This window comes from Mytilus californianus, unplaced genomic scaffold (assembly GCF_021869535.1).
Source record: "Mytilus californianus isolate M0D057914Y unplaced genomic scaffold, xbMytCali1.0.p SCAF_56, whole genome shotgun sequence".
Classification (NCBI taxonomy): domain Eukaryota; kingdom Metazoa; phylum Mollusca; class Bivalvia; order Mytilida; family Mytilidae; genus Mytilus; species Mytilus californianus.
This window is the reverse complement of record NW_026262708.1, coordinates 959,279-970,568: the sequence shown is the minus strand read 5'-3', so window position 1 is coordinate 970,568 and position 11,290 is coordinate 959,279. Positions and strand designations below refer to the sequence as shown.

General features: G+C 34.6%; 1 protein-coding gene across 1 annotated transcript; it reads left to right on the top strand.

Moving 5' to 3' along the window:
- Window positions 1-6,866: 6,866 nt before the first annotated feature.
- LOC127703922 (salivary glue protein Sgs-3-like) lies at window positions 6,867-11,238 on the top strand. Its single transcript, XM_052207968.1, has 2 exons — window positions 6,867-7,014; window positions 11,000-11,238. The coding sequence occupies exons 1-2, from the start codon at window positions 6,867-6,869 to the stop codon at window positions 11,236-11,238; spliced, it is 387 nt and encodes a 128-aa protein (XP_052063928.1).
- Window positions 11,239-11,290: the final 52 nt, after the last annotated feature.

Genomic DNA, 11,290 nt, shown 5'->3' with positions numbered 1-11,290 from the left:
CAACATGTAGAAAAAAGGGGGGTCAAAATTATCTATTATTTTTTTATGTTTGGACCACTGTATTTATATTCAAGGAAGAATCTTTGATAAAAATAAAACAGATATGTAAGGACACTGCTATTTGAGTAGATATTAACAAATAATAACTGGTAAACATTGAAAAAGTGTCATATCTGTCACTATTAGTATCCATATGGAGTTTTCTTTGTATAACGCATATATTACTACCAGTCCAATTTGAGCTTGAATTCAGTGATATTGTGTTTTGACTAAAGCTTTATGTGTTTTTCTATGCTAGAAATAGATCATAGAAAGAAATTAAGTCAAGCAGAAGTCAATATAACAAGTAAGGTGCTGTTATAGGTATAGAACCACTAATTAAGGCCCGGTCGGAAAGAACATACAAGAAAGTAGTACATATTTTAAACAAAATAGTTCCTACGCATAGCTTTATCTTTGTCAATAGGTGGAATATTTGGGTAGTTTTGGTATCAAATGAAAGCTTTGGGACTTGGGATCACTGTAGAACCCGTGTTGAAAGTTTCTTTTGAATAATAAAGAAGTATATACAATTTTAATAGGAGGGCACATTTGCCCTGTTGTTCAGATCAGAAGTACCTGTTTTTGTACTATCAAACTTCCGGGAACCAGTACGCTCTAAAATGCAATTAAAGGTATGTTGAATTTTTCAGCACAAGTCAGGATAAGGTATAGTTTTGACATGAAATAACTGCTACTTTATTTGAACTTAAGACAAATTAGCCATTAATGCTTGAAATTGCAGAATTTAACATAGAAAGCAATGGGGCTATGAATTAGTGGTTTTATACCTATTACTGAAAGGCATGTGAAATTCTATTTTTAGAAATGACACCCTTTACAATGAAATTTAGTCACATTTGTTGTCAGTAATCATGTTACATTATTTTTTTTATGTAACAATTATGTTGGTGTCAAATTACAACCCTCAAATTGCTACAATAAGGTATATCAGCCTTTTTTGATCATTTAGCATGCACACAGTTAAGATTTTACCTGATGTTTGAATTTTTGCATTACCTAAGACTGAAACCAATGAAACATGTACATTTTGACTAGTTAATAGTATAAATATTGCTTTTGGTCAAATTATCTAGTGAGTGTATACTTATATAGGATTTCCCAAATCTCACTTGAAATGCATTTTATAACCAGTTTAGCAAGTTGTCTAACTGGGAGATACATAAATTGCTCTTGTTGATCCATGTTTATACATAAAAGTATGGTTTTTACCAAATCACTCTCCTTTTTCAACATGTAGAAAAAAGGGGGGTCAAAATTATCTATTATTTTTTTATGTTTGGACCACTGTATTTATATTCAAGGAAGAATCTTTGATAAAAATAAAACAGATATGTAAGGACACTGCTATTTGAGTAGATATTAACAAATAATAACTGGTAAACATTGAAAAAGTGTCATATCTGTCACTATTAGTATCCATATGGAGTTTTCTTTGTATAACGCATATATTACTACCAGTCCAATTTGAGCTTGAATTCAGTGATATTGTGTTTTGACTAAAGCTTTATGTGTTTTTCTATGCTAGAAATAGATCATAGAAAGAAATTAAGTCAAGCAGAAGTCAATATAACAAGTTAGGTGCTGTTATAGGTATAGAACCACTAATTAAGGCCCGGTCGGAAAGAACATACAAGAAAGTAGTACATATTTTAAACAAAATAGTTCCTACGCATAGCTTTATCTTTGTCAATAGGTGGAATATTTGGGTAGTTTTGGTATCAAATGAAAGCTTTGGGACTTGGGATCACTGTAGAACCCGTGTTGAAAGTTTCTTTTGAATAATAAAGAAGTATATACAATTTTAATAGGAGGGCACATTTGCCCTGTTGTTCAGATCAGAAGTACCTGTTTTTGTACTATCAAACTTCCGGGAACCAGTACGCTCTAAAATGCAATTAAAGGTATGTTGAATTTTTCAGCACAAGTCAGGATAAGGTATAGTTTTGACATGAAATAACTGCTACTTTATTTGAACTTAAGACAAATTAGCCATTAATGCTTGAAATTGCAGAATTTAACATAGAAAGCAATGGGGCTATGAATTAGTGGTTTTATACCTATTACTGAAAGGCATGTGAAATTCTATTTTTAGAAATGACACCCTTTACAATGAAATTTAGTCACATTTGTTGTCAGTAATCATGTTACATTATTTTTTTTATGTAACAATTATGTTGGTGTCAAATTACAACCCTCAAATTGCTACAATAAGGTATATCAGCCTTTTTGGATCATTTAGCATGCACACAGTTAAGATTTTACCTGATGTTTGAATTTTTGCATTACCTAAGACTGAAACCAATGAAACATGTACATTTTGACTAGTTAATAGTATAAATATTGCTTTTGGTCAAATTATCTAGTGAGTGTATACTTATATAGGATTTCCCAAATCTCACTTGAAATGCATTTTATAACCAGTTTAGCAAGTTGTCTAACTGGGAGATACATAAATTGCTCTTGTTGATCCATGTTTATACATAAAAGTATGGTTTTTACCAAATCACTCTCCTTTTTCAACATGTAGAAAAAAGGGGGGTCAAAATTATCTATTATTTTTTTATGTTTGGACCACTGTATTTATATTCAAGGAAGAATCTTTGATAAAAATAAAACAGATATGTAAGGACACTGCTATTTGAGTAGATATTAACAAATAATAACTGGTAAACATTGAAAAAGTGTCATATCTGTCACTATTAGTATCCATATGGAGTTTTCTTTGTATAACGCATATATTACTACCAGTCCAATTTGAGCTTGAATTCAGTGATATTGTGTTTTGACTAAAGCTTTATGTGTTTTTCTATGCTAGAAATAGATCATAGAAAGAAATTAAGTCAAGCAGAAGTCAATATAACAAGTTAGGTGCTGTTATAGGTATAGAACCACTAATTAAGGCCCGGTCGGAAAGAACATACAAGAAAGTAGTACATATTTTAAACAAAATAGTTCCTACGCATAGCTTTATCTTTGTCAATAGGTGGAATATTTGGGTAGTTTTGGTATCAAATGAAAGCTTTGGGACTTGGGATCACTGTAGAACCCGTGTTGAAAGTTTCTTTTGAATAATAAAGAAGTATATACAATTTTAATAGGAGGGCACATTTGCCCTGTTGTTCAGATCAGAAGTACCTGTTTTTGTACTATCAAACTTCCGGGAACCAGTACGCTCTAAAATGCAATTAAAGGTATGTTGAATTTTTCAGCACAAGTCAGGATAAGGTATAGTTTTGACATGAAATAACTGCTACTTTATTTGAACTTAAGACAAATTAGCCATTAATGCTTGAAATTGCAGATTTTAACATAGAAAGCAATGGGGCTATGAATTAGTGGTTTTATACCTTTAGGAGTTATGGTTCTTGAAAGATTGAAAAATGGTGTTTCCAGTCGTGTCCGTGTATTTACGTCAAATTCATATTATAGTTTTGTGCTTCACGAACTGTCGAAGATGAGTTCCAGTTGATGGTATAAAGTGCGTTGTCTTATTTTAAACTTTAGAATGGATGTAAAAAAAACCCAGAAAGATGAATAACGATGCCAGTGATGAGCTCGAGATGATAATTTATAGAACAACCGACATGAACTGCTTTTAATATGTTTCTGGTACCACCACTTGCTTTCTAGATATGACAAATTTTAACAAAACCCATTTGACTAACAGGTCGAATAACTGATGTTCTTAAACCCTGCTGACTGACATTGGCGATTGCCAAATAAACGGATCGCAAGATGTAACAAAATGGATGAATTTAATACCAAACAGAAAACAATAAACTTGCAGTAAAGATGGTATACCGCAAACAAAAGGTGCAAAAATTAGTACACCATATCCGGATTTTGACAATCAATGTATCTTCAGTGATGTTAGGGATCGAAACAGTATTTGTATATACATATTAAATTTGTGAATAATATCAATAAGCCAATTTACATATTTTGAGAATTTTTTATACTACATTAACGTACACAAAAACATCTTTTATATATGTTTATATAATGCACAAGAATGAGAGTTTGCTGTGAAATAAGCTTTGGCTGAATTCATTGCTCTATTACATATTGCCATTTGATGAAAATATACTATGTTTAAATGTTAATTGAAAATGATAATATTTTGTATATAATGTTTTTCTAACAAGTAACACGCTGACAACGCAAATGCACTTATACAATTAAAATTAAGAGGCAGTATACATCAAGGAAACAAAACGAGCACTACTAACTCGCTGCCGATGGATAAGTGCTGGTGATATCATTCCTGGTTCATGTTTCTTTGTTTAATGTTCAAGCATCAAGTTTCTATAAGTAGTCGATACCTACTAACATGGCGAAATTCACATTTTTGGTCGAGGTAGTTTTTGATGAAATTAAGTCATGATTGGAGAATTTATTTTAGACACAACTACAGACTCAACCCATATCGGAACCATCAGTTGCAGACTTCATTTGAAACTCTCGGGTCTCAAAGGTATGACATCACCCAGTCCACCATACGATGCGGGTTTTGCTATCTATAAATACTCTTCAATATGGCAGACGATGCTCTTGTCCCGTTCGAATTGTTAATATTTTTTGGATCTTTGGCTCGACGATGACAGTGAACTGATTATTTCTCACAACACGACCTCTACAACAATCTTACTTGCACTTTTGAAACTAAAGAATAGAACTTGCATACCTATAATTCAGAACACACAATTCCCAAATTTCTTGAGGATTTTGTTAGTTTAAACATATTTATTTATAGTGGATTGGGAAACAAGTTTTGCAACTTATATTAATCCCTTTCCACTTTGCGGGTGCGAGTGCTGCCTTGTAGCGGCATTAGCCTGCTTTTTTTTCGAAATCTACAAGGGTTTGTTACTCATTATAGAGTCAGTAGAGCAGTATTTTATGAGATTTTACAGCGCATAACACCCGATTTGATAAGTATGCATGGCGGTGGAGTTGAACAAACACCACCTCAAAAACAGCTGTTGGCGATCTTGTGTTATTTAGCAAATCAGGAGTCTATAAGGCAATTAAGCCATTGTTTTGGACTTTTAATTTAGGAGAATCAACTGTCCATGGTATTTTGCGCAGAGTGTCATTAGTATTGAACAACGTTTGGGTCATGCAAGACATAATTTATAATAATCTGTAATGGTGTTTATAAAAAACATTAACATATCTGTGCATTAACTTTTATGTAATAAAGCTTATGAAAATAATGGTATTAATTATTTTTAGAGTGTTAAAAATTCTTAAAGATTTTAGATAAAATACATGATTTTGATGGTTTATTTCAATTCTGTTGCCAGTTATGATTTGTCTACTCTCTACTCTACACTTCCACACAATCTAATTAAGAAAAAGTTTTCGTATTTAATAAAATGGTCTTTCGAAAAATCTCTAAGTAAATTTATTTGATGTAACTCGTTTAAAGCCTTTTCTGTAACGAAAAAGGAAAGTATGCTAGATACAATTACTGGAAATGTAAGGATATGATTGAAGCTTTGAATTTTCTCCTAGATAACATATATGTACGTTTCGGCGATAAAGTGTATCGTCAGGTAGTAGGTATTCCTATGGGCACTTACTGCGCCCCTTTAATAGCAGATTTATTTCTGTATTGCTATTTGCTCAGTTTTTGATCAAACTCAGTAGAGACACATCATTTTTACATTTGGTTGATACATTCAACAATACCTACCGTTATCTGGATGATATTTTTTCGTTGAATAATCCAGAGTTATCTAACTTTACTACCAAAATTTAACCAAAAGAACTTACTTCAACTAAATCTAACATAAACAGCAGCAGATGTCCTTTTCTAGATTTAGACATTTCAATTTCTAAAGGTAAAACTCCATACTACAATTTACGACAATAGAGACGATATTTCATTCCCTATTGTTTCTTTTCCTTTTTAGACGGTGTTGTGCCTTTGGCTCCATCATATGGTGTTTATATATCCCGTTCGGTAAGCCCGTGTGTGTAGTGATGTCATAGATTTAAATGAACGTAATCAATGCATCACTGGTAAATTATTCAGTCAGGGATTTCGTTACCATTTATTACTTAAAACTTTTACTAAATTCTTTCTCAGATACAAAGATTTGATTAGTAAATTTGGCTGTACTTATTAAACTTATACTTATTAAAATTGTATTACACATCCAAATTTTACGGTAAAAGTGATAAATCATAAGAAACTGAAACCTTAGATAGGTGAAAACATACCCTGGTGGATGAAAATTGTTGAAAAACAAAGTTCTTAACTGCTAAAACAAACTTCTGATACACTGCCAGGTTATTTCAGGGACCAAATCAATTAAACTGGACAAGATTTCTAAAGGTCCAATACTCTTTGTAAATGAGATGCCAGAGCCAAAAGAAGAGCAACCATTTGTCTCCTTTGCACAGTTGTACCGGCATATATGGGGTAGAAACATAGAGTCATTACCCACATATTGGTAAACCATGTATCCGTATCCAGAACACCCTACTATTGTACCCTCTGTCGGTTCAGGTGCACCAATCTGAACACCCTGCAGCAGCACGTTAATTTCCATATGCCCCACCAGACTTTGAAAGCTGGTCTTCAAGAGTCGTCACCTGACAATGACGATTTCCTTATTTCGGAGTCACCATACTTCCCAGAGGCAGTGAGGGATTTCTGATTGTTGCCAAGGCAGAGGCCAGGTTTGGACACCACGGTGGATCCTGTTCAAGTAAACTCAGGAAGCAGCACTGGTGAATCGCCTCCAACATTACCTGTAATCCCAGAAATGGCCACTGTGAATATTCCTTCCTTAATGCCGCATACAGAACCAGGCCAGTTTTTCAAATTTAAACAACCTTCAGACACTTCATCTTCATTACCGCCACCACCTATTGATTTTACTACAGGAAATTGGTCATCACCATCTTTACAAGGATCACAAACACTGCCAGCAACAGAAAGTAACATTGTGGATGGAATTATTCAGGAAAAACCAGACTGCATCATTGATTTTATTTTACCTTCCGGAATCTCCTGCGGTATCCACTCCAGAATTGGCATTTCCAGTACGAAATATAATCATGCGAGACCGAGAGATTGAGGAAGAGGAAAATCTACTGCCTCAGTTGTTGGGTGCCAGTAACCTTCCTGCTATACCATCAGCTAACAGAGTGGAATGGTGTACCATTAAGTCAGTGCACTCCCCCAAATTCTTTATCATCATCATCGTCTTCGTTATCTGGGTGTTCTGCTGTGGGAGAGGTGAAGCAGTCAATATCGACCTTACTTGAAAACACAGCTGCTGAACATGCCAAGACAAGGGAAAGTATTAGCCAGCTGCAGAACTACCATCGTAAACAGATCAAGAATCCAGCAAAGACGCCGGACGTCTACGTCTATGAGACAAACCTTTGGACACCCACTACCACCTGCAAAGAGAAGAAAATGAGCATATATTGTACTTAAATTTTTGGGTTAAATATTTTAAGTTAAAGGGAATATCATGAAATTCATTCAAAATCACATAAGGGAAATTAAAGGAATTTTTTTAATTTTGGTCAGTAAGATAATGGTTTTATTTAAAAATTAGTATTTAAAAAAATAATCATAAACCAAGTTCAATTTCATAATTGTTTTCACCTAAATTAAACATACCTTTTGGTTCAATCATTTTCTTCTAGATTCATAAAATTAATAGCATTTAGGTCTGAAAAATTAATTTTAGATTTAGCTATGTCTTACATATAGTAATGTTAAAGGGGTGGTCATTTATTATTGTGTATTTAATCATTTTATTTATTTAAAGTAAAAAAATATGATATGATAAATACTGGGATAATAGTTGTCGATTATGGTTGAACTGTGATAGAAAAGGAAACCCAAGAAATTTTAGAGATTATTTTTACTGTGCAAACTATTATAAGTTAAAAAATTATTGTAAAACTGATGCTTTTTTTAAGAAACGTACCTTTACTTTTTTAACTTTACTTTATTAATTTATTTATGACTGGATTCTTGTCATAATGAGCTGGATAAAAATTTTGGTAACAACAACAAAATTTTGATATTTTGTAAGATAACTGTTTGCATGTAATAAATTTAGAAAAATGGGAAAGGCTCTTAAAGGATTGATTGATTGATTGTTGGTTGCTTAACGTCCAGTGGCAAATATTTCATGCATATTCAGGACGAGAACAAATTAACAATAAATACAATACAATGTAGGTAGGTTCTGTAATAGAGGCGTCTGGGATTGAGGTCGGAGAAAGTTAGACTGCCACGGGAAATGAGGGTATATTGGATGGGGACAGAAATTTAGCCTTGCAACAGGTCACCTACGGACCCCTCAAAGAGTTGTTGCAAGGGTTCTTAACGTGCAAAGAGCGTGGCACTCTCTTTACACGAGGCATCGGATTTAACGTCCCCATTCTGACCGGACGTGGCTGCAAATTTGTACATCCCGCACAGCCAAACGGACGCCCCACTTTGACGAGGGTTTTACCGCCGGTCGGAGGAAGACCAATGGTGACCATACTTCTATTCCCCAGTCACCCTTGGGGTGCTTTTAAAGGATTAAACCTTACAGTGAGTAGTTTAATTCTAGTCCGTCCAATTTGTGGGGACACATATTTTAACAGGGGGTAATTGTGACAAGATATCCCATGGCATATATTTTTTTATATTTCTTTTATGCTGTAAATATGTTATTTCCTTGTTATAGATAAGATATATGCTTAAAATTGTTGATAATGTTATTCATTCTATATTAGTGCTAGGTTCCTATGATTATAGGACTATATTGTTTGTTTATTGGTCATAGAATCTAATCCGCAATTTCAAAACTTGAGTGTGCAAAATTATCAAATTCAAGATCTAACAAAGCTTCTACTTAAGAAAGACATACTTATTTCTAGACTGTCCTGTTTTAATGATCGACCAGAAACTTCTGGAAGGTTCAATTCAAGGGAATTATGCAAGAACTATCAACAACTGATATTGAAGAGTTACATTTATTATCAAAGTGGTTAGGACCGCAATCTTACAAGTACGCTCTAAGCATTCGTTCTGCTAATACGTATAACCCTTAACGAGCATTACAGCAAATTTGGGAAAGGCTTGACAAACTATATGGGAGTTCGGAATTGTTAGCTCTCAAAATTTCCACGTCTTACAAACAAAGAAAATATCAAACTTTATGAGCTACTGGATATTTTATGTGAGATTGAATCGCTAATGACCGATCCAAAATATCAATCCCTGCTTGGATATTACAACTCGTCATCAGGTGTCCTACCGATTATTGGCAAACTGCCTCACAGTCTACACCCCAAGGGTGACTGGGGAATAGAAGTATGGTCACCATTGGTCTTCCTCCGACCGGCAGTAAAACCCGTGCTAAAGTGGGGCGTCCGTTTGGCTGTGCGGGATGTACAAATTTGCAGCCACGTCCGGTCAGAATGGGGACGTTAAATCCGATGCCTCGTGTAAAGAGAGTGCCACGCTCTTTGCACGTTAAGAACACTTGCAACAACTCTTTGAAGGGTCCGTAGGTGACCTGTTGCAAGGTTAAATTTCTGTCCCTATCCAATATACCCTCATTTCCCGTGGCAGTCTAAATTTCTCCGACCTTAATCCCTTAATCTATTACAGAACCTACCTATTGTATTTATTGTGAACTTGTTCTCGTCCTGAATATGCATGAAATATTTGCCACTGGACGTTAAGCAACCAACAATCAATCAATCAATCACAGTCTACAAGAGAAGTGGACAAGCCATGCTCATAGATATAAAACAAAGCACCATGTAACATTTCCACCATTCTCTTGCCTTGTAGAATTAATGCGCGACATGACAAAGATGAAAAATGATCCTGGTTTTTCATACATAAATGAGTCATAAAGTACTCCAACAACTGTAAAGGAAAAGGAAAAATTTCCTCGTAACAATCATGGTCGATCTCAAATCGCAGTTAACAAAACCGAAACTAAACCTGAAAGAAATCAAGTCAGTAAAACATGTCCACTGCATAACACGAATCATAGTCTCAACAGTTGTCGCGGATTCAAGGAAAAATCCTTTGAGGACCGCAAGAAGTTCTTGCGTGGACATTTGTTTTAAATGCTGTAATTCAGATCAACTTAAGTCCAAGGACTGTAAAGAAAAAGTTCCTTGTGAAGGATGTGGAAATGAATCTCATTCATCAGCAATGCACTTAGAACATAAACCGAGAGTCAATCATGGTGAGGAGAAAAATAATCATACCATACCGGAACAGGATGCGGTAATAAAATGTACACAAATCTGTAAACAACAATTTTCTGGCAAATCTTGTGTAAAGATAGTTCAAGTTAAAATTCGCAGATCAGACTGTCCAAATAAAACAATAACATCATATGCGATCGTAGATGATCAAAGCAACAGGATTTTGGTGAACGCCAATGTTCTGGATGTAACGGGTGATGCAACAGAGTATAGACTTACTTCGTGCGCAGGCGTCATAAAAAATTCTTTTTTTATTTCAGGAGGGGGAGCAGTCACCTAGAGTGCCCGCAAGCACTACATCCATGGCATTCAAGAAAGTAAAACCTGTATAAAGCGGCCGGTTATGGGACTAAGAAAATGAGACGGTCCAGGCAGTGGTCGATTTATTCTGATTTTTTTTCTCTGTTTACTTCCATTTTTCATATGCAATACAACGAGATAAGACCACACTATTTATCTTTTTAAAGACACTTTCAATACCACTATTCCTTGAGAAAGGGTCAAAATACAGCAAACAACAGAGAAGGAAAATACCAGTAGACTGGTAACAAAAAATCGTGTGGATTGTAGGAAGTGTGAATGGTTGGCTGAAACAATGACTCTTTTTTGACAAGGTTGTATTTTCTGAATACGTTCAATATTTATTTTTCAGATCTGCTTACCGAATAAATCATTCCTACAGTGACAACTACAGAACCTGTACTCTCACTTAAATCAACATCCACAAAACCATCAGACATACTCAAAACTACAGAACCTATACTCTCACTTACATCAACATCCACAAAACCATCAGACATACTCACAACTACAGAACCTGTACTCTCACTAACATCAACATCCACAAAACCATCAGACATATTCACAACTACAGAACCTGTACTCTCACTAACATCAACATCCACAAAATTGATTGATTGATTGTTGTTTGCTTTACGCCGCATTAGCACAGAAAGGCTATATCGCGGCGAGA